Source organism: Oxyura jamaicensis, chromosome 10, assembly GCF_011077185.1.
Source record: "Oxyura jamaicensis isolate SHBP4307 breed ruddy duck chromosome 10, BPBGC_Ojam_1.0, whole genome shotgun sequence".
Lineage (NCBI taxonomy): Eukaryota > Metazoa > Chordata > Aves > Anseriformes > Anatidae > Oxyura > Oxyura jamaicensis.
In genome coordinates this window covers 12,099,445-12,124,879 of record NC_048902.1, presented here as the reverse complement: position 1 = coordinate 12,124,879, position 25,435 = coordinate 12,099,445, and the positions used below count along the sequence as shown (strand labels likewise).

Below are 25,435 nucleotides of genomic sequence, written 5' to 3'. Positions count from 1 at the left end.
TTCTGCATCAATGCGTGAGATGTGTCATGAGAAACTTTTGGCTTATAAGGCAACATGACATGTGAAAAACTGTCTTGGCCTGTATGGTTTGCAAAGGCCATAGAACAGTAGTCCTTGCTCAGAGAAACCAAAATCAGCAGCAGAATACATTGCTTTGGCCCTTCCCCTGCTCAGGGATCCCAGTGCCAAATACAAACTGAAGGATCTGCCAGAGCAGCTGTGTCTGGAGTCTCTGAAGAAAGGCCACAGCCCCACCGAAGCTGAAAATGAGCTCCAGCTGCAGGGGAGCACAAGGAACAGCCAGTTGCAGTCTGCCATTCAACACCTGAGACTGGCCCATCTGTGGGAAATCTTGGACAAAAGTCAAAAGTCTGAGAACATACTGAAAGTCAATGGCCACTTCTGTGCTTTAGCCACACGAATATGTTGCTTCGTAAAAGGAGCAGAATGAATACATTGACAGTGAACATATACACACACACACCACCATCGTAAATATATAGTATATATAAATGTATTAGGTTTTGATAATATATGTATAAAAATCTTGGCTTTTTTACGCTATGAGGGAAAGTGTGCAGGTGAGATGGATATTGCACTTGTGCTTTCTCCTTGCACAGTCTTCTTGCAATGATGGAGCAAGCCGCACACACCTGTACAGGCTCAACTTTGCCAGTGAGCTTTGCATTGACCCCAACAACACATTTCCATGTTAAAAGAAATGAGAGAAACGATGAGAAATATTGTGATTTAAAGCCTGTATGGTGCCATATTCATAGCAAACTTCAGGGAAACACACGTATTTCATCCATTATCCTACGACATCTAAGATAGTACCCTTTCAAAAATACTTTACACAAGTCTTTGAACCAAATCAGATTTCCCATGGAATTGTGTAACAAAACTGAAATCCCACATTGTTCCCCCAGTAGCTGATACAGGCTTAACTCATGCTGCAGTCTTTCCCACATGTGTCTTTGTAGCATTTCTCCATTCCGTCTAAATGCCTATTTGTACAAACCATATAGTAACTATTTTTTGAGGTCTATCACATCTAGATTAAAATTGGCAAAAAATAAATAAAAATAACTAGGTGAGGACTGAGACACAAGCACACACACTTTCTTCTCTAAGTCTTAGTAAGAGACCAGACTAAAGAAGGAGTTAAGCATTAGCAGCTGGGCTTTGAAAGTTAGAGTCACCCAATCCCAGGCAGAAAAGGGACACTCAGTTCATTGCCCTGTACACTTGGAGCCACCTTCTGTGACAGAGTCCTGGGCATTATCTGCAAACACACGCAGGATGTCTCAGACATACTCCTTGTTCAGGCCACAGATAAAAACTCATAAAAGCTGGCCAATTTTTAAGCCATCCATTTTATGACTGGCAAAATCTTATCTTGACTCTGTCTTAATGGTGATTTCTACTCAAATCTGAGCAAGCACAGAATATCCTCAAATGACCTTATCTACAAAGTGAAGATTTCTAAGGCTGTGCAGAGGAGCTCTGCTACTTGTGTCAAGTGGATCCCTTTTTCATCTGGAAGGGTGAATGCTGCACATGCCAGTGAGTTTGAGTAAGTTAACAAGCGATAATGAATATTTTCAGCACATAAAAGAAAAAAATATTAACAACTAAGGACATATTGAAGCCTTAAGAGCAGTAGAAGTTGTTTATTTTCATATGCCTCTTTGCTTGGCAGAAATGTGGAATACCAAAACCACTCCCCATAACTAGCCGGAGTTAATTTGAGGGCAAATGACTGGCAGTATCTCTAAGATAAGTATTTCTTCCATGCTTCTATTGCCTTTTTTCTTATTTATGATTTTAGGCCAAAATATTGTTTGGTAAAGCAGATGTAATGCAGAAAGGCTTTTGTTATGGGACAAAATAATTGTTCATGCTCTAGGGAGTTTACCTCATTGAAAGCATTTGAGCAGTTTTAATCACTCTTCACTAAATGTCAGGTACAGCTGACAAACAGTTAAGCTGTAATGCCTCCCAGCTATTAGCTCTCACCTCCCACTTGAAGCCTGGTGCTTAACTGTGCATTAGAGGCAAAAACAGGTCTGGATACTCTCTGGATAAAAAAATCACAGGCATAAGGGAATCATGCAACTCAAACATACAAGACATGAGGGCAGATGATTCAAAGTACACAGCTTAGAACAGATATGGACCTTTCACGCTACCAAAAAGTAAAATGTGCAAAATAGTCTAATTGCACTAGAAACCAACAATGCCTCGCTCTTCGTCAGCATGACTGCTGTTTCAGAGTGAGAACTGAGTTTAAACGGATCTACACTCCATCTCCTGTTTTTCTGGAATCCTAAGAGCCCAATCCTGTAATCACTACTCAAAGTCTGGGTGCAACAGCAATGTGAGCTATAAAATATCACATCTTTATGTAAAGAGAAAGAAAACCGTTTTTCATGATTTAAAATGAGACTCACTGAAGTCAGTGGAAGAATTCCCACAGGGAAATCCCACTGCTTTTGCTTTTGGACCAGATCTTAAGCAGAAAATGTAAAGCCAGACAAAAGAACTGAGATGGAGAAGAGGAGGGAGCAGGTAGGTATGTCATAATATCACACGTAGTGACAAGCAGGACTATATTAGAATACAATCTGTATGTTCTCAAATAGCATCTGCTTATGTCTTGTATGTGCCCTCCTTTGAAGAGTAAAATTGTATCTGCTTGAACAGCAATCATCTTTAAACATGGTGGCCTTGACTTTACCAATCAGGAGGTTCAGAAGTTGAGTTCTATTAATATTTGCAGTTCCATACAGGCAGTAAGAGAAAGTAATTGACACCCTCACTGTCACACAAAAATGAATGGTTTCAAACAATATTCATTTAAGAAAATATATCCTCTGGACAATACTTATAACAGCAGGAACCATCCTAGTGTAAGCATATAAACCTATAAAGTTACAGTGGTATTGCCAAGCCAACTTGAATAGTATCTGGATGCACATGCTTTGCTGCTTATTGGCAAAAAACAGCTGGAAATTTTCTTCATCTCTGCATATCAACTGTGAAATGCTGGGTTACTGGAAAGAATTTTATTTTAAACAAAGATGTTAATAACTATAAAGGCTGCTAAGAAAAAATATTGTAACAAGGAAAAAACTGAACAAGCAATGTATGAATATTTCAGCAAGTAACACAGGCCAGGAATGCCCGCTGAATCAACTGTTATTTTCATACATTATTAAATACATATTAAAGCAAATAACATACGTATACCACTGTAACACTAAAGAGACACTGATTCTGTTTGCCAATGTGTTAGATATCTCAAATGCGTCAGCTGGGTGAGCATGGCATATATTTTGCCCATAACTGGTACTCCACAGAATGCAGTTCTGGACTGAGGCTCCAAACAGACATTTGCAGCAGTATCACAGCCTTTTCCACATACAACTGTATCACAATGGAACACGTTCGTTTTTTCCTTTCTCTCAACACTCCTGTTGGGAGGTTACTTCAGATTCTCACACTCATGATGGCTAGAAACCCTCCCTCTAATTTTCAGAGGGAGAGTAACTAAAGCCAATCCACTTGCTAGTGCACTCAGTGTCTGTAAATACTACTGCTTCTCCTTTCTAGGCTCTTTCCTAATGAAGTGACAGTCAGCAGTCATGTCATCGACACCTTTCGTTAGCCAGTACAAATCCAACCTGCTATAACATACGTTCTCCATTTCTTAATCACACTGATAAGCTTTCTCTACATCTGGTTTTCTGAATGTTTTCCATATCAGGCTTAGCAGTACCAGCAAGGTAGAACCAAGCTTTACATTGCTTCATTTCCAGTTTTTAGCTTCATAAAAAAAATTGCTGTTGTTCCCTACATGTGTGACAATGCACTTCGTTCTACTACTCCCAAGTTCAAGGTCATCCAGTGCCTACTGTATTGTCTCTTACTCATCTGCGTTGACAGTTCCTTCTAACTTTACCTTATAACGTAATGAGCCCAGTCTCAGTCTTTGTTTCAGTCACTAATGAAAACACTAAGCAGCTCTAGTCCCGGGTCAACTCTGTGCATACCCTTCTCTAGGCCAGTATTCCCCTTTTGGCACAGGCAGTCATTATCTCCGTCTCCCATTCCCTGCTCATTTCCCAGCTCACCCACAAGACTGCATCTCCTCTAAATTAATTTCTGGTATGGCATTATATCAAATGGATATACTGAGTCCAGATAAATGAGATCTGTATTCCCCTTACTTTAGGAAAAAACTGATCAAAGCTATGAAATGAGTCAGGTTAGGTCTGATCTTTTTCAGATAAGTCCACTTTCTTCAATTTCTCATTTACCTTCATTTTATTAATTACTCCTTCCTCAAAAAGCATTCCAAAGCCTTATAAACTTAATATCACACAGACACACTCAGAGTTTCCTGGCTCTCTCTTCTATATATTCCAGTATTACATTAGCTATTCCCAAGCCACTTAGTACCACCCATGTTTTGATAGATTTGTTACGAATTCCTGCTATCAGAGCCATGATTTCACATGCAGTTCTTTAAAAGCTCTGTATAGAATTCATCAGATCTCCCCAGTCTGATTGCACCAAAGCTCTGAGTTTTGCCAACTCTGTGAATTATTAAAATAAATAGTAATCAAATCCTGAAGAATACATACCATATCCTGGTAAAATTCTATTTACGGAGTAGTTCTCATAACTGGTAGTAACATTGTTTCATTTAAAAACTAAGTACCTAATCCTTAATAAGCAAGATAGAATTTTCACTTCAAAAGAAGTGTCTACATAGCTGCGTGCAATAAATACAGATGGGCATACATAAACTCTATCATAGCAACAAACTAGGTCTAGAAATATATTCATATTGCATTGCGGAACTCATTTACCAAAGAAGCTACATGGGGAGTTGTGTATGGAAGAGTAAATCCTTCTGGTCCTGGTACTAATATTTCATACCCAAAGTATAATTTGTCATAAAATCTTATAAGGTTCTTTAATAGATCAGGTGTTGACAATAACCACAGTTTTCTTTCTAGAAAGTCTACAGCTGTTATAACATGATTATTAAATTCCAACCAAGAACCAAGCACATCCCTCATCTTCAGCCTGAAAGTACTCCTCCAACTAAATCTACGCTGTTTATGTAAACAAACATCTACTCCATATGGTTTAATTTAATTCACATAGACTCCTACTGCACAGATAGCAAGGACACAGCAAGTTTGGTCTGCATTACAAGCACAGGATCAGACCCCAAACACAAAAGCTTATGAAAACAACTAATAGTCTTACAATTTTCAGAAGTCACCCCCTCCTGCTTCCAGCCCCACTATGTAATGTTTAGCTTAGGTGGCTGCTCTGCTGTACTAAACATATATTATTTATAGTCTGGAAAAGGTGAACATTATCCTACTAGAAGAACAGCTATCAGAGTTTGGGAAGACTCAGACTACCTGAGTGCTCAGACGCTCACCTGTGAAAGCATGCAGCACAGTCTGTCTGGACAGAACAGCAGAAGAGTCAGGGAAGAGCTGAGATCAAATCAGTGGTAGCAATTGCAAACGCAAAGTGATACTCAAGATATTTGCTTCTTCCACAGCAATGCTTTTAAAGCAGCTACAGGAAGAAGTGAAATACTTCACCACTTATGATCCTAGCCTTACCATGCCTCCTAACTGCATACAAAGATCAAAGCCTAGCTAGTTAAAAAACTGGTTAGTTCATGGACACAAACATGACTCTTTTATAGCCAGTTACTAATTGCCAGTAAATATATGGTCAGTTTACAGCCAGAAAACTATGATGAAAGTAATATGTATTGTTATAGTTTGTGTCATTCCCAGCAGGTAAGATAGAACTAGAAAGAAAAAAAGACTTGAGACGGTAACTGAAGAAAGAGAGCGAACAAGTGCTAACAAGAAGCTCATCCACCAGAACCTATTTTCTTTAAGCAATTTTAAGAGGTATAGACAGGGGACAAGAAGAGTAATTAGGGGGTTGGCTACGTTTGATTTTGTTTTTCCAAGCTATATATAATACTAAGAGAAATGCCTGTCACTGTAATTATATATATAATTATGCACTTCTTAAAAAGTATATAAATGTGTATAATCTAAATAGCAGAGGGGAAGCCAGAACAAAGGAACAGGGGAGAACAAGGGTTTGTGTGCATCCTTTAGCCCCTTTCGAATTTTTATTATATTTATATACATATATTTGCAATAGATTTAAATAGTTGTGATTGGTTACTTCTGACATTAAATTCCACAGAAGAATATTAGTGGCTCTGATTTAAGGCCTTGATTTTCAAACAAGAATTTTGAGTCAACTGGAATTATTCCATAACCAATCTATATACAAAGAAGTGAAACATAAGCATGTTGGCTAACGATCCATCCAGACTACGGACCTCTTCAGAACACTACAAGACAGAAAGCACTGTAATTCTACTTCCTACAAAGTGGAATCACACCAAAAGGAAAAAAGCTAAAGCAATTGCCTCACATTCAGTGACAGGAAGTGCTAAGTTTTTAAAGCATGTTTCTTAGTACATTCCACTTAGAATTAATTTTTCTTTTACTGTTATTTTGCATACCAGAATAACACAGTAGGCATCAACAGCGATTTTGCTGTCTAGCCCCAAATTTACTAAGACATACAGGGCAACTTTGAGCACAAGAAGTGGCAAGAAAGACACAAAATTTACAGGGTACTCAATTTTTTTTTTGGTCTGTTTTCCTACATATAACTAAATATTTTAATCTTGTTAATATTATCATGAAATGAATAGCCTACACTGGTTTTTTGTTTGTTTTTTGTATGACCTTGTCTTGCTTCAGCTGCACTGTTTTCACATGTACCTGCACCAACACACACACACCAACTGATTATAAAGTTTTGTTGAAATCCCCATCAGCTAAATAGCATTACTGACACTACCCTGCAGACAAATCAGCTTTCTCCTTGTCAGCTGCAGTCATTCAGATCTGGCCTTCCTACCTCCAAATTTAAACCACAACCAAAGTGCAGCTGCAAAAGTCATCTCTCCTCCCACTGTAGGTCCTTCTCCTAGACCCTGTTGGTCTCCTGCCAAATCATATTCAAGTAACTTGTCTTCACCTACAAGATCTTGCCTAGTAATAAATAATATAGAAATAACCACAATGTGCTGAGGAATTATCAAGTGAGTCCTTTTTAAAAAAGTGGAGGAACAAGACCTTACGTTACACCTCTCTCTATCAATTACAGCCCTGACACATTTCAAACACTACGTCCTCCTCCATTTCACACTCCCTTGCCACAGACCTGTAACTTACATATTTAGTGTCATGGACTCCCTCTTGCTCCAGCGTCCTACACGGAAGATGTAGATGAGGGAAGGAGAAGACAGGAGTGCTGCAAAACTAAGGGATCATACCCAAGAAAGCAGAGCCCCACACACAAGGACTCTTCAGCAAACCTCCAGCTGCAGCCTTGCACTCGGGTCTGGCCCCAGTCCCGTAAGCCGGTTTGTCCATCGCAGGACTGGACACAGAGGCTACGAGGCAAGTTTGTGCAATGCTCATCCTATAGTGGGACACAGAAACAGTGCAGATGTAGAGGAACCTGCAAGCAGACTACCTGATTAGTTCAGTTACAGGACTGCAAACACACCGAAATCACTTTCTAGGTTTTCTGTTTTATTTTATTTTTTTTTGTTGTTGTTGTTGTTTTGTTTTGACCTAACATTACCATGTTTAGAGCTGCTGTAAGCAGGTAGCTCTCCTCTGAGCCCTGACTGCAACTTTGCTGGGCTTGTCTAGCCACACATTTAATTACAGTTTGAAGATTAGACGGTCAGAAGATTAACTAAACCTTAAATAGAAAAAGAGGCCTTCTGATACATAAATCTTGCAAGTATGATTCCATATAGCACAAGTCCAGATTCCTGAATGGTTTATGATTCTGTAAAATCTTCACTGTGCAAGACTGCATATACTTAACATTTGCAAAGGTAGCAGCTTAAGTTATTTCTAGGCAGCTCATAAAAATCTGTCTTTAGCACTTTTTTCCTAAAAAGAAAAAAAGTAAAAGAAAGAAAACCAGACATACTCTAAGCTTAGTGAAAAGATAAGATTCTGGATATAATACCAATATGACTTCACCCTTTATTTTGTAAAGGTTCAAAACAACCCTAGATGAAAGTTTATACCTAAGCATAAGGAACCTGCCAAAATGAAAGTGAAAACCCAGCAAATTATATTTCAGACACCTTGACATATTATGCACCACGCATGCTGTCAGCTTCACTGTCCTTTCCTTTGCTGTAGGCCGAATGCTCGAATACCAATCTTATTAAACTACAACTCTGAATTTATCCACTATATATAACATTCCAGATGTCGTACCAGCTGGGAACAGGCCCTTAGGCCATCTTTGGCTGATCTCTTAGTCGCTTTCCAGCTTTTGCCAGGCATTCATCCAAAAATATGAAGGAAAGTGCTAAAAACAGATGTCAGAGTTAATGGTTTTTTTCTTCATGGTAGGAAATACAGAAAACTTGCAACCTACACCTATTCTATGAAATATGAATGTTGTCAACAAACCGTAAGTTAATTTTAAATTAAATCATAACGTAGCAAAGTTAATTCATACACTATTTTTCTGACAACAGGCCAGCCTCCATCAGTCTGTTCTTTGAAAATACTACGTGGTCATTTGGATTTTTTCATTAAGTTGGAAAATCTTCTGATGTCATCAATCTGCAAAAATGGTTTCAAGTCCCTCATTTAAAAAAAAAAAAATCATGCTTAAGATGTAAACTAGACTGATTGCAATTCATGGTAAGCTTTATGACAATGTTGGAGCACTGGGAGTTATTAAAACTGCACACATTTGAGCTATGAAGAAGGAAGACCTGTTGGCCCCATCTTATTACACAAACTATTTCAGCTTCCACTCACTGCAATATGAACAGGGAGATGTTCAGATCTTCCCAAGAGGTGCTCTTTTTGGGGTCTTAAAGGAGTTTAAGCATGGAATTTCAAAGAACAGGGCTGGAAACAAGGCCCTGGTCCTGCCAACACTTTTGCACATGTGCATCCTCACTTATGTGGGTATTTCACAGACGTGGATGGGAGTCCTCACATGAATTGAGTTATGCATGTGCATAAGTGTTTGGACCCTAAACTGTAAGGTCGGTGGAAGAGAAGTAATCTGTCCTATTTGCTTTAGATGCTCAAGTTCTGTCCACACCAAAATATTAACAGACATACGTTGAAACAATTCTCAGAAAGACTTCATGATGCTGCTAACAAAACCTCCCTGCAGCATGCAGGATCTTGTTCTCACCTAGCAAAGTAGAGAAGATCATTTCAATTACAATTATACATCTGATCATTCCTTTTGACACTCTGAAGACACCCATTATTCAGGAAGGAATTATTCGGAACTAGTCTTCACTAAAAGCAAGTCACTAGCTGCACAGAAAAAGGAGGGCTATTCATAAGAAATATTTTCACCTTCCCTTTCTTTGCTTCCCATTCATTAGAGTGCAGTGTTGAAAATATGAGAAAAACAGACTGCCCTATAGCCCATAGTGAAGGAGCAAGAGAAGAGCAAACATTAACTGGCAAGTTCATTATATAAAAACATCTGAGGGAAAAAAAAAAAAAAAGTATCTTTTTTTAAGTGGGATCATAAAAAGAGCAGAGAAAGCTTAAAATTTAGCCCTAGTACTTAAATAAGCTCCTTGGGATATAATTCTGACTCATACATTAGAATGCAATATTACCCTAATGCAAGTGGTTACCACTGAAGCCGGCACTCAAAGGTGGTAAAATTTCCCTGTGTATAGTCTGATATTTGAAAATATACATCATCGATTAGTAACAAAAAAAATCAAGCCAATGCACGTTACTACTTGTATGTAAAATTAATGCATTGTAAGTAATATTTTAAGTCAGTTTTATAAAGCTTTATAACAAAGAGGTATTTTGCCATGTTATATTGATATGATGCATTATAAGGAACTGTCTGAAAGAGCTCAGCTTGTTTCTTCTGATTTACACCATATAATAACAACATTTAGACAAAGAAAAATTGCTGGCCTGTATAACCATACAGACATGATTTTTTTTTCTATTTTTTTTTTCTTTTAGCAAAGATGGGTTATGTGTGTAGTAGCAAACTGCAGTGTCAGTATTTTGTGATGTGAGTACAATATAAAGAAGAAAGACATCAAAACTTTTCAAAACAGAATTAATGTCAGCATTCATGGCATATGAATGGCTTTACTCATATAAAAGTAACACTGGTAGTGTTACTACCAGTAAGATATTATAAAGCTAGATTCCACAGGTTTAAGTGACAGGAATTCTAACCTAATTGTCTGAGAATATTACCAAAAAAAAAAAAAAAAAAAAAAAAAAAGAATGTTTCCAGTTTTCAGAGGTCAACTACTGGTCCTCTAGACCAAGAATCAACTTAGCAGTTACCTCTCTATAGGAGGGGGAAAACAAAGAATGAAAAGGAATATTTGATTTACCAATCATTCCACAAAACATGGTACCTACTGTTTGTTTCAACAACATTAAAGTACTTAAGACTAGTGTTTAAGTACAGCATTACTCTACCAAAGACCACAATAAGTAGTCAAAGTATTGAGCACCTTCAACCATTGCTTCAAATCACATACAAGCATTTACTTCTGTACATAGCTTCCGACGTGCAAGAAGGTGTAATGAAATTCAAAGAACATCCTGCACACTGGAAGTTGCTTCAGTGGTTTCCTGGGGATAATGATTTAGAGGCATTAGGAATATATATATATATATATATATATATATATATATATATATATACACACTTTTAAAGCTATGTCCCTATGTCCCTAAAGCTATGGAAAAGCAACTATTATACATAAAACAGAAAAGTCACTCAGCTGTCATAACATAAAAGAATGTGATTAATATTTTCCATATATACACACACACATATATATATAAAATACAAACTACTTTCTCAGTTCTGTTACTGAAAGCTATGCTCATCCTCTGTATCCTCACATGCTGATAAGCCTCCAAAGGTAGCCTCAGCAGCAATGGTGATGGGAGCCTACCCATGCAACCTGACACTTGAAATAAATTGCATCAAGCTGTTTAATTGTGTATTGCAGTTATTTCTTGTGATAGATGCAGTTAATTCCTGAATATACTTTTTCTTCAACCTAGATTTTTCGTATCCTGAAGCTCAATGATTCTTGCCCATCCTATGACAGGCCCAACAAATCAGTTCTTTTGGTTAAAAAAAGTGAATAACATCATTTTCCTCTGTTGTTTGACCTTCTCCCTTTCCATCAATCATTACCCTATGAGCCTCTTAACAAACCCAAGCAGCAAGGGCATAACTCCCCTTGGCAATAGAGATGACTGTTTATAAAACAGTATAACAATTTAGTATCCAGTCATTAAAGGAGAAGAGCTACTGTCATTCCTGGCCATACTGCAGCCAGATCACTTAATTACATCACAAGCTTTTATTGAAAGAGATATCAAAAGAGACAGTTGCTGAAAGCTAGGAAATAGCAGAGACAATCCCCTTATTTTGTCGTTATATCAATAGCACATTATTAACGTATGTTGTGAAGACTGGTACAGTTTGTTTCACATTAGGAGCATTAAAATGCTTCAGATCTTACAGTATCACAACCTGTAACACTTTCTAAGCTCTGAAAATAATAAATACAGCTGTCAGCAATGATCCTCTCAAGAACCTATATTTACCATTTTGCTGTTACTGCCAAAATTGGTAATTAATGTACGTAATTTTCTTCCTTGTGAGCAAATAGCTTTTGAAGTCTAATAGTAGGAATAAATCAGGTTTACTGGCAATGCTGACAGTTATTTTGAAATTGCGTGAAGTGAAATAACTGTCTGAAGTGGTAAAGAGATTGTACTTTAGCTGTCCCAAGGCTGGCTCATTACGCAAGTGCTAATGATATCAAGTACCATTTTAAGTGTTTCTAGTAACAAAGCCAAGATCTGCATATTTTTAAAAGAAGGCTTTTTACCACACCTTCCACATTAGTGGCATGCAAATTGGTGTAGATTTATTTAGTTTCAAGTGTTCATCTCTACTAAGGTCATTGTGACATCCAGTCTGTGCTATAAATTTGTTTTTCATGCTGGACAGGCCTGAGAGGATAACTGTAAAGGATGAGAGGGATGTTATCCACACACTCTGCAATGTAAGTACATTGTACAGACAATGTAAATTCCACTTAAATTACCCATATCCTTGCAAAACAATAGAATGACATCAGAAGAACCTTACATAAAGGATTCATTTAATCGAGCATTTTTCTCATTATTTCAAAGCCAATATAAACTGAAGGTTTTTTATTCTTGCACTAAGGCTTTCCATGCTTAACATGTCAACAAAGAGAAGCTGCAGTAAACTCACAGGTATTTAGATGTTACCTGTGGCAAAAGCAGCACAGAAGAAAAACCCAATTAATCACAGACATTTTCATGAAAAATTCAGCAGTACAATTTTACCTCCTAGTTTGTGAATAACTTAATTCTGAACAGCTTGAATAAAGTCAAAAAAATTACCAACATTATTAAAAAAATACGGTGTTCTGACCTTGGCTGAGACCAGCGAGATGTTCTAAAATGTATTTGCATCACTTGAACAAATTGTGTGAACAAATTCACCACTAGGCTTTATCAGCCTAAAATGCCCTCTCTTCTCTGCACAATCTGAAGAATGATTTTCCAGTTCCAAGCATGTTTCCTACAGCACTTGTAACGTATCTTTTTGATTTAGAAGCACTTCTCTACTATATCTCAATGAAAGCTTATTGATAGATGACAGTAGTGGTGCGTCAGAGCAGTTAAAGCATGGGATCATTTCTGCTACCTCCAGACCTTTGAGTGTCTTAATTTAGAAGTCTGAGGCTAAGCCTTTATCAATGTCAATTTTTGGATAGCGCATGTGCCAACTGCTGGGGGCACAAAGAGGTCAGTGGTGAATTCACATTACACTGTACTGATCTCTCAGAATTTAATCATTGTTCTCCAGTAAAGAATGTCAAATGAAGGTCTAGGTTGTGTATTGTTAACTCATTTCATCAGGTGTTTTGTTACTACTTCAAAGTGATAGAACTGAGTTTAAGACTTTCCAGTAAAATGTTTGCCCAAATACACATCCTTGTCTGCTTCTAGGGGAAAAAGACCTTAAATCTATCAGTAGGAACTGAAAAATACTTTTGGGAAAGTTCTACATTGAAAACCTCAGAACATGAAAAAATGAACATTCAAGAAAAGATCAAGTCCCTTATGAAAAAACATGCATGGCAGACATGCTCTAAAAATAAGGGACTTCCAAGTTTTGATATAAATCACTCAGACTGAATAAAAATACAAATGTGGCAAAGACATATCCAAGAAAAAAAAAAAAAAAAAAAAAAAGGAATAAAAGTAAACCAAAAAGTAATGTGTCGCAACAAATAAATTTTGTTTTCCGGTAGTAGACAAGATACTCCTGATTTTTTTTTCCTTACACAGTCCCTACAGATAAACTTCCTCTAATCTGAAGCCTTTCTACCCACATCAGTGGGTAGTCAAATACTGGCTGCAAGCTGCTGCCAACAGCACCCCACGCAGGGGTACAGAGCAAAGCTTTATGCATCCCTGTATAGACTGGTACCAGTTAGAACAGCCTCAGTATTCACCTAGCACCGAGGGGGCCAGGAATAACAAAAACACCTGAAATAGTTTGTGTTCATTCTCCCTTTTTCCTTGACAAGTCATCTGGAGGAGTAACTTGGAAAAGGGTTAATTAGGGAGCTGTTTTCTGCTACCTGGGAATCCTCTGGCAGCAGGTAAGGACGATACCATCACAGACACAGAAGAACCAAGGATCCAGGCCAGTGAGTTTTACCACAAAATTTAGTGAATTAGGATTACAGCCATTCATAGAAGGTATTTAATCCAAAATGATATAAAATGTGTTTTCTGCCCAAATTGTATTATTACAGGTTCCCTGTGAAGGCCGTATCTCACGTGAGGCAAAGTCTGACTTCAGCAGCTGTGATTTACACACAGATCTTCAGCAGGGTTGGGACAAATTCAGTAACACAAAAAACAAGGAAGTTAGTTTCCTGTAGTTCTTAGTGCACAAAGAAAAAAAGCCCTAATATACTGCACGCAGCACTTTCACTATTTTCTCTGTACAACAAAACCCTGGGCTTAAAATGTTAGTCTGTGCTTTAAGAAGTGCCAGCTGTCTATTCAGTTTGCCAATAAACAAAAGTATGTTAAACAGCTTCCAGTTCACCAAGCAATCTATCACACACAAGAATATATCATTAATAATATAACTACTTGTGCAAATGCTAGTCACACACTTCCGGCAAGCAATTAGGCTAAACAAAAGTATTTTTTCAATAGGATCATACCTACTGACTTATACAAATACCAGTCTGTAAGAGAAGCTTTGCCTGAAATTGTAAGTGGTTTTCATTTGCTCTTAATCCCTACCTCCTTTCCCTCCCTCCCACTCCAAATCAGAAACACATTTCCCTTGATTATGGAGCTAATTTCCATACCAAGTAAGTTATCTTAAAGGTAAAAAATAATAATAATAATAATAATTTAGAAGACATCCAAATTAAACCTGCAAATAAAAACATCTGTATCAAAATATAGGCTAAAGAAGCAAAAATATTGGGAACCTCCTAACATCACCTTTGGGTAAATTGCTGCTAAAACACTAAGTGAAGAATTATATCTTCACACAGCCTTGCAAACATATGGCTCTAAACTCCTTGAACATGATTTAAAACTCCTTATTAACATCTGTAGGATTAGTACTGAGTACCACAAACCTGGCCTCAATTTGTTACTCACATGAGTAGTCCCAGCTCAGAGAATGGAATTACTTGCAGGATTTGGGTCAGTGGAGTTGGTGGTGAATGTTCAGTTACTCTAATATCAGCACATTGTCTGAATATGGATTGCAAGGCCAGACCATTTTTCAGCCAAAGAGGAATATTTCTAACAATATTGAAATTCAAATAGCCGAGCATTAGAAGTTACACCTCGGGTGCTTTGACAAAGTTAGTTCTATCAGCTCACTCAGAATACTCAAATGAAATCCCTGGAGTGTTGTGTGGTGGAAGGTTTGCAGCACAGAAAAACACCCAAAATGGTTTATGTCCACTTAAGTGCTTGTTATCCAAAAGAGTCTTTAAATGAAGAGCTGACTGGGATTCAAGTTTTTTAATAGTTCTGAATACTTCTTTGGAATATCAGCAAAAGTGTCATGTCACAGTACAGCAAGTTTTTGGCTCCTCCAAAGGAAGGCTGCAACATTACGTATTTGGGTAGCAGGCGTGCCACTAACTACAAATCTTACTTTGTCAGGATTAGAGCCTGTCTTCACTGATGTGTTAACTTGAAATAAGTTTTGTCCTTTACACAACCCATCTCCAAGCTAAAAAATTTCTAGCTCCATTCCAGTGCTGATTTACATGAAAACTAGCTGGCCAACATGGGAGGGAATAAAAGGGCACAGACAAGGAGTGCAGAAGTCAGAGCAGAAATAATAATAATAATAATAATAATAATAATAATAATAGTAATGATAAAATATATATCAAAACCAGGCTGTGGTTCTCAAAAAATTCCACAGGCAGAGTAGGAAAGATGGCAGCTATCAGCAGGTAGAGTGGGAAAAGCAGGTGGGAGAAAATGCTGGAAAAATCTGTCAGCCCAGCTGGATCCACAAGACAACTTCTGTCCCCATTGTAGCAGGTTGTACAATATGCAAAAAACTTGAACAAACTCACAACTGTAAATTAAAGGTGGAATAATAAGTTGCTGTTCTATCAGTTTATTTCTGCATTATTTAATTATTTAAAACCCCCAGTCCTGGGTTTCACTGCCTTATTTTCATTAACCCTCTAAAAACCACAACAAATATACATACACGCACACAGACACCAAAAAGGCAGAAACCAAGCCAGAGTATTTCTCCTTGTGGAGGACAAGGCATATATCAGAATATTCACTCTCCCAGTTTTTGCCTTCACTTTGTAACAGACTTTTCTTGCAAATCCAAAGAAAGGCCAGTTATAAAAAGAACTACACCAGCCTCAGCCTGTGTATTACAACTTGCACATCTACTTAGAAACAGACTCACTGGCTTCTACCTCACCTCACATATCTAAACACACTCAAGTCTGAAAGTGCAGATTTTCATTATTTTAATTTCTTGCTGGGTGGTTTCAAGATGCCAATATTTACCACTCTTCCCGACTGCATTTTTAAAAAGTTTTGTTTAGAAACACTACAGTTCTTTGCCAAGATTGGCCTACTAAGTGCCATATGTCTAATTCCAGAACCAGGGCTTCCTTGTTATGAGTTTAAATTGGTAAACATCATAAAACATAGAAGGAGAAGAGTCAACTAGAAAGCTGACTGATCAAGTAAACATTTTCTCACTTAGAAGATAACCTTTTTATTTTTCTCTAGCCCTCACCCCACGCCCCAACCTCCAAGGCTCCGCTTCCAGCTGTCTCTTTCAGCCAGCCAAAGTGGAAAGGTACTTCAAACATCCAGCACAACCAAGCTTTCACTGCTCTCCTTGTTGGTGGTCCGTCATATGGAATGGTTTTAATAGTTGGAAGCAATGCCTTAAGTGTCAGAAAACAAGAACACTTTCTGTAAGAGAGCTTTCCAATACTACTAGTATTCTAGAAAAGAAAAAAAAAAAATCTTATAGTAGGTTAAAAGGTGAAAAGCCAAAAGAAATGGGAAAAAACTAGGAAACTATTCCTTATGGCAAGGTTCAACTCATATCTTAGAGATGGAGGAAGGACTATTATTTATATACTTGTTTAAAAACTTATTCAGAGTGATAGGAAAGGGGCATATTTTTTTTCAGTCTCAGATTTCTAATGGCAAGTGAAGTCTTTGGCTACACATCAAAATCTATCTGGTGCTATGTTAGATTTAAATTACATTGACTCAGTAGAATTTTAGAAATGCAGTATGCAATACACTCATGCAAGACATAGCTTGCTGAACAATGCAAGAGCTATAACAAAGTACTCAATGTACATATTTCTGCTCTTTAGGAGCCCTCAAAACTATTTGCTTTGAATCAGTTTTTATTTTTTCCTGAAGATAATGGAGCAAATGTGTCAAAACTATTCTGCACCTTTCTGTTCAGATGTCACAAAAATACTTCAGTGAATAAAGGCAGCAGTATCTGATCTAGTGCTATAAGGCATTTTCTTCTAGAGTCATAATAGAGGGGGTAATATATAAATATATATATATATTCACTGAATTTAGAAACCATCTAGCCAAAAAATTTCATCTGCATGTAATTCTTAAATACACACATAGCAACTGAATATGCAAAGGGGTTAGTGCAATCCTGTGCAAAAATGAGAGCACAGTCCTGCCAGATTAAACCAGAACAAAATGTACTGTCTTGCATGTACAACATGAATCCATATGTAACTTTGCTGGGCTAGAACAGAGTACAGTGTGTTCCCATTAATATTTACTCATCTTCCATTTCAAACTGTAAGCTTTGTATTTTCAGATAGCAAATACTTTTGAATATTCAAGTAACAGCTAGTTCTATTTTACTGAGATTACTTACTGACAAAGGAATCCTGAATAAACTGGCTCTCTGCTTGAAAAATATCACTCAACAGCCAAAGAAAACCCCTCTGAAACATTCCTGTGTTTGGAGGATGTAAGAAAACTCATCTTGGATGATGATGATGGTGCTATATAGAAGTAATACTCATCTGTCCTATCAAACTGGACATTTTGTTGGCCTGGGTATCAGGTACAGTGCTAAGTGGGAAATGGAGACGTGCAAGGATCACTTTTCCTATAAGAGTCTTGACATCTTGTTGACTAGCCAAAATGGCATGTGTTGTCCCCCATCCCCTTCTCCCACTACCATGCTACAATATTAGGAGCCCATCATCCATTTTCATCTTTTATTCTCCCTTCCATGAATACAGACAGACCATCTGACAATGGATTGGGTAAGATAAGACTTATCTTCAGTTTTGCTGGGGTCAAGCACACAAGGTTATTTCACTTTCTCGATTTTCAAGTAAATTTATCTTAGGATGTGCAGGAACACAAGACTCTGTAGGTATGCCCAGGGGACAATTCTGGTAATGTATTTCCCCACTGGTCAGCACCCTTTTGAGGTGGGGCAGGATAGAAAGTGAACAGCTGAAATTAAACTGAATTGTGATGTGTGAGAATAAGCTGTTGCATTTTTTTGATTAGGTGGCAATGTTTCTGTACCAGTTCCATTCCAGTGTTGGGTACATTACGTAATTAAAAGTTGCATTTCAATTTACATAAATTGCTCTTTATTCACCTGCATATCCTTATCAGAACCACTGCATTTGTCTGCTTAAGTATTAAGAATGATTATAAGATGCTCTGTACCATATCTAGTAGTTACATAAACAAGTAGGTTTATTTTTTATTCTTTTTATTTTTATTTTTTGCCAGTAACATGCCTGACCATCTAGTCAACAAAATGGAGTAAATCAAGCAGCTGGTGTAAATTATATCTTATACCTATTCATAGCAGCCTACAAAATCCAAGAAATTAGCCAATGAATTAGTTTCACCACCCAGTTTAAGACTTCTCTCTATTCATAAAGAGTAGAATGAAATACAGAAAACAATAAAATTATTTTTTTTTGCCTGTTTGAACACACTTTTTTTTTTTTTTAAATGAACATTTCAGCAGGAGCATAAGTAAATTATAACTGTACATCATTATGATTCTATGATTAATGTCCTAGACAAGGAAAACTGTCCAATACACAGAGTATTTTTTATTTATTTATTTTACACCCAGGAAAGTAAAGTAGACACAGGTCTACCTGCATTCCTACATTCCTACCTACATTCAATGCATTTATATTTATTGAAAAGTCATAAGGACTGAATTTCCTCTGAAAAGGAACTACTACTACTAATACATTTTCTTTATTTTCAACTTTCCGATGTTTTAGCTTGAGTTCCAAGAACTCAAACTTAATTTCTTACTGCTCATTCTTCCTGCACTGTCTGGGAAGAGCAGGCTTCAAAGCTGAATTACATATGTGAAAGAACAGAAGCTGACCATATCCAGGATCTGATTCAGATCCCAATGAAATTAATGGAAAACTTTCCATCAAATGCAATTGAGCTTGGAACAGGTTTCTGTATAGAGCTATGCTGGTATTTGAGGTTTTGTGGGGATTGGGAATTGTTTCATTTTGTTTTTTAATCAGAAATGCTATTCACTTAGTACAAACAGTCTATTCAAGTAGACTCCGACAATCCCTCAGTTATATTTTATAGTCTTCTCTAAGAAGTGCTCCATTTAATGGAAATTATTTTGAACCAAAGTGTATAACCTTTGCAGGATTTTTCTTCTATTGTCATTAAATGCAGCCTGGGTTGCAGCTGTATTTTTCTGTACTGCAAGTTATTTCTTTCTGAGGTGTTTTGTCCAGGGGACAACTTACCTGAAAACCTTTTCTAGAGATGATATAAGATCTTCTAGGGTAACAGAAGTATGAATTATCCTAAACATATTTAAGCTATCTGCAACTAACCTACAAGCTCAGCATGCTTGCTACTCAGTGTTTTCAAATTCCATGGGTCCTCCTAAACAGCTACTCAGTATAAAGCTTTAAGCTCATCTCAGTTCTCTTCTTTCTTTAGAACAGCTGATGAGCAAACTCTTCTTTCTCTAAGTAGGTCCTGCAAGGAGAACACCTTTCATAAATAAAGCTGTCAGTCACTAGACAGAACCATACGTTCTGGCTGCAGGGCAAGTTTAGCTCTTCTCTCACTTTTGGGGATTGTTTTTAACAAATTCCCTCTTCTTACACTAAGACACGTACTGTAAGTGTCTATGAATGTAATTCAGACTGTTTTGATGTGGAGTTTCAACTGACTTCTGGAACACATTGTGTTATGAGTAAATTTCCACAGCATGTCACACATTTCCTAGGTTTACTTTAGATCTTTTGCCAAGATTAACAGCATTTCTTTCATGTTGCTTTCTTCACATTTATATCTATATTCCATGTTTAACAATGTTTCGATGAATCTGGAGAAAGCATTAAAAATCTTTACCTTTAAAATACATAATTTGTTGCTTTCTAAACATTCTGCTTCATCCATTATTCCACATTGCATTTGTTTATAATTCACTCAACCTTCCCTTCTGAAAACTTCATGAACTAACAAAATTTGCTGACTTTTCACAAGCTAGAAAATGCAAGATCTGCCTTACACTGATTTATCCATGAAATAAAACAATTAAAAATAGGTCAAACAATTCATAGAAACATCAGTAAATTCTAATTCTACAGATTTTACAATGCTAACTATAAACATCTATTAGCACATAAATAAAAGATTGTTGCTTTCATCTCTATTACATGCCATAAAGATTTTCCACAAGTGGTTTTGGCCTATTATTTTCACAACTTCAATTTCATTTTGCTATAGCGTGTTATCATTCTTTTGCTGTAAGTTTGATGCATCTTCAAAAGATACCAGACGCTGTTTCTTAATTTACAGTAATCTATATCTCAGAGTTACATGAATGTGACAATCTCTATCATTTGCACATATGGCATACTGACCTGATCATCATAACGGTAAGTGAGGAATTGTTCCCCTGTGGTATCCTCAAGAAAACTCCCTTGTGGAGAAAGCGCAAATTCAGGCAAGAAGTATGCACCCTGGGACTGCTCTGCTCTTGTCTGTAAGAAATTCAGAAAGGTCATGTTACAGCTACTACAGACACAAGTCAAGACTTTAAACTATGCATACAGTTACAATGAATAGACATGATCTTCTGAGTAAAATGTTTTTTTGTTTTTAAGGCATGGTATTTTGGGGGGGGATACTTTCCTCCAGAGGTCTGTCACAGGGATTTAACAAATGCTTACAGGGATCCAAAAACAACCAAATGTATTGGTAGCAGAACCACCTATTAAAGATAATATCTCTGGCTTATCAATTACCACAGCTGAAGGACAGTGAAAAAACACACTGAAAAAGCAACATTAAGTTATGCTTTCTTTTTGGTTACATGCTTCACTAGACTGGCTGCTGCAGACAATAATGGGCTTTTAGTTAAATACAGCACGTCTATTCTTACAGGACAGCACAAAAAGACAATCATACTTTAGAAGACACTTGGGGAGTTCAGCTAGACCAGCACCCTCAATGTAGGGTCACCTGTGAGCCTACACTAAATTACTTTCTTTTCCTGCAGGAAAAGATTGTTGCAAAGAATAAATTGGATGGTGGGAGGGGGAAATGACTGAACTGAACACCAGACAGTGGTCCATATAAGTTCTGTAAGTCATGCACAATTGGTGAACAGTGCTTGAGAACAGGCCAGGAGAGGAATACGGGCCCATTTTGAGCTCCAGAAGAACTCATTCTGTCTGAATCAGAGCCAGTATCTCCAAGTTGGCTGACACTTAGGCCCTTGTTAGACAAAGGTCCATGGTCTGATCCATGGATTTTCAGGGACCATAATACTCTTTGAACATGCTAGACATGCTGAAGGCATGCTGGTTGAATATGCTGTCATTGCATTGTTGGTCTAAGGCAGCCCAGACACATCGCAAATGTACTGCATGGACACTTACGTCCTCATTCCTACTATCAGGCAGCAACTCTACCCTGGAAAGCTAATTGGTTTGCATACAAGAGAAAATGAGCAATCGTCTTTTGAAAGGAGAGTACTGGATCCAGCTGGGATAGGGGAAGATTGGGAAGGGCAAGAAGATGAAAGTCACCTTCCAAGAGGCTGAAACCTTTTAGGGAAGAAAAAGACCGAACTGTACAAGTTACTGCTGGACATTTACCAACAAGTCAACTTAACAAATGGAGTTTAATTAAACTGTTCTTATATTTTGACATATGCAATAATTTTACAGGAAAGCTTACAGTTGCCATCAACCAGTTTCCAGACTGTTGGCTAGAACTGTACCAAACAACAGGAGTACAACCTCAGTGCCAGATAACTAGAGATTTCAAAAACAATCTATGTAATTCAACCAGTTTGTAGTGGAAAAGGAAGGCAAGAGCTTCTGTAGTTCCTCTCTTGTGCAGGGAATTCACTTTCTGAAGCTCACAACTTATCTCATAAAAAACAGATGCCATGTCATTCTCAGTGTGTGTCTGGAGAAACTTAACATTGCTGTTGCTTACTCTGTTCTGCAAAGAAGTAGCTGTCAGCTTCTCAGACTGCAAACCCCATCATTCGTGACAAGCATTAAATTAACATACTTGTTCTAAATTGAGCAATCTTCGTATAAACTAGAAATAGCTTGCAAAGGACATGTCTAGACTAGGGTAAAAGGTCACACTTTAGCGTGCTGGACTGAAGATTTTTAAGAGGATTTTTTCACCAGGCCTGCATAATAGTAATTCATGTTCACATTGTGTTGTCATGACATTTTCTCTAAAGTCTATTATACCAGTGGTCTCACTTATATATTGTAGCCAACTGACTTTATTTATGCAGAAGTAAATTACAAAAAATAATAATAATAATAATAATAAAAAATCTGCATTTGATAACAATAGTTTCCCCATAAAGTAACTAAGAGAGATCCACAGTTACACTTCATGCTGAATCCAAGCTGGCTGCAGCTCATGCAGGCCTTGACATGTTAAGTGTAACCCAGACGTGAAACTGGCTGACATAATCTGGCATTTTTCCCCACTGGTTTCAATGGACTATCGATAGATCCTATATGAGGGAATATGGCAATGATGTAATCCTATGATTTCAGTACAGGGCTAATGGATAAGAGATATGCGTTCTAAATCTCAAGTGGCCTGGGTTAAACTACTTGACATTTCTACCTCAGTTTTCCCAGGTGTAAAACAATTACAACATCAAGTGACCTGTATTGTAAAGTTTAGTTTATATTTGTAAAATACTTTGGAAAAGAATAGTACTAAATGTTAATAATTTATAATAATATTTTGGAAAGAGATGTCGAACTCAAGAACAGAAAAGAATCCAGATTACTCTACCACACTTCTTAGAAAAATGTATATCATATTGCTGCTTGATTTCCCATAAACAAATTCACCAGTAGGATATGCAGTGATTAACTGGTTTGTGCTTCTCATCTTTATAAGGTAAATATTTAAAATAGAAAGTCTTTGGACATTCATCAGTATTATGCTTTGAATATAAAAGATGCCAACATTTGAAGCTGAAATAATGATTTAATAAATATTACATGAAAATACAAGGGTTTATCCCACACACATGAACACACATTCAATTTGTTTTTAATCAAAAACTAATGAATGGCTAGTCACTGGGGAAGTAGAAGAATGCTTGCTAGATTAAGGCAAGATCTGGCTTTCAAGCATGGAAAAAATCAATGAAAAAAGGGGATTTTTTAATGAGGTTACACCTGAGGTTACAGTGGAAACTGGTCTAAATGTAGCAAGAGGTACCTACCTAGTAAAGTGAAGGAGAAATGCAGCAAAGAATTCAACTGAAAGCAAAAATGTACTAAGAATGCACCGAGTAGCATGGCAAGGGGGTGCTGAAGCCAAATAAATACAGTCTAAATCAAGAAGTTTGTTAACAAAATCAAAACTTTCTCAAAGAATTCTTTTGAATCAACTCAAAATAGCATAAAAATATTTTTCCCCTCTAGGTATAGGCACCTTCAAGTAAGCTGCATTTTTACTGTCTGAACCTCTCCGATTCACTTCCATTCATACATTGGACTGAACACAAAACACACTATTTCCATTCGGTCCACTTTATTCCCCACTGAGGAGTCTATCAATGTCCCTTGTGACCCTTTAATATTTCTATGGGTACTTTTGCCTAAACGTAATTCACATTTCAACAGTCTGTGGTTTTATAGTGTATTTGGGATCATCTCTGAATGATTTAGCTAATCTTATATAAATTTATGTTTTAAAGTAAAGACTGCAAGTTTCAGAAAACAATTCTTTTTCATGCTAGTGTTTTAACTCTCTTTAATGACCAGTTTAATGTTAATAGCTTCAAGTTAAATGTGTGAAATTACCAGCATGGTTAAGATTTAGAACAGGCATTTTAAAACAGCTTTATGATTCCATGATCTTATTAGAGATGAAGAAAGAAGGTGATAATGTAGCTAAACCAGGTAATACTCGCTACATAAAATCTGTTAACATTAATGCAGTTAAATAGGTAAATTGGTGTTTGAAAACTTTTATGGGTATCAGTTAGTCAGAACATGCCTTTTATTAGTCAGAAACTAAAAAAAAAAAAATAATAATAATAATAAAAAAGTCTTCCATTCTATGTCATTCTACCTATGTGATCAAGGAGAAATATCCTGGTAAGTAGATAATGTATTTAGGTTCTGGGAAGTGTAAAATGGCACCGTGCCTATTCAAAGGCTTATGCTCTGAGCACATCTTTGATCTCAGGCTGTGATTACTTCCTCACTCATCACTCCCCACCTGAGTGCTAAAGATTAGATTACTCTTCCACTTTCAATTGCCGAAGACAAAATGAACATTTGATATCCAAGTCTCTGGTTTTTAAATCTCCCTCCACCGAGACTTGCCTGTTGCCATTTTTACTGCTGCCCGATTTCATTGCTCTATATGCTACTCTGAACAGAAGCATCTTCACAAGGTGAAGGTGCTGAATTCAAGGATTTTATATTTTATTACTGCAAATAAGAGAGGAATGGTTACTGAGAGCTTCCAAGCCAATGCGAACATTAAGTAGCATGGTCAAGTGCCATGAACTGAATCCGTAAGGTCAAAACAGTGCACAGCACCAAATACTCACACAACGCTATTTGGAGGAGATAAGTTATTTTTTGTTTTGTTTGTTTGTTTATTTTATTTATTTTTAAGCTAGCAACTAGCTCTAGTCAATCCCACAAAGTGGGATTTAGTGTCTGAAGTACATTAGTGTCATTAGTGTCTGAAGTACATTAGGTTTGCTGCTGGTGCACATCTTCTGATTTTTTCATCCAAAAGGAACCTTATTAGCACACTTTTTCTTTTGTTGTCCCTCTTTGGTATTCTGGATTTATATTAACTATTGCCATCCAACTCACTTGAAATTATCAAATCAGAGCAAGCATTAAAAGGTAGACTTTTCCTGTGACTATAAGAAATTATATTTAACCACTGGTCATTCCTTCCAAGGTGCAGATTAAGAATTTCATCCAAGGATTTAAACTGTTATTGTAATTTCAGATAAATTGGAAATTTTAGTTTAGTCTACAATACTTGGGGATCATTTGACATAAAGGATATTGCAAAGTTCAACTGAACATCATAATAACATGCCACTATTCTATTTAATCATAGCCACCAGAAGACTGGAAAATGTGTTCCCTAATTAT

At 37.0% G+C, this 25,435-nt stretch overlaps 1 protein-coding gene across 8 annotated transcripts in view; it reads right to left on the bottom strand.

Moving 5' to 3' along the window:
• Positions 1–25,435, bottom strand: part of ADAMTSL3 (ADAMTS like 3) — a 188,763-nt gene that overhangs the window by 136,240 nt on the left and 27,088 nt on the right. For all 8 annotated transcript variants that reach the window (XR_004753467.1, XM_035335401.1, XM_035335403.1 and 5 more), the window contains exon 3: positions 20,672–20,791. Coding sequence is in view for 7 of the 8 variants with exons in the window: in XM_035335401.1 (XP_035191292.1) it covers positions 20,672–20,791 (120 nt within the window). In the remaining variant the exon portion in view is untranslated. The remainder of the gene's footprint in view (positions 1–20,671; positions 20,792–25,435) is intronic.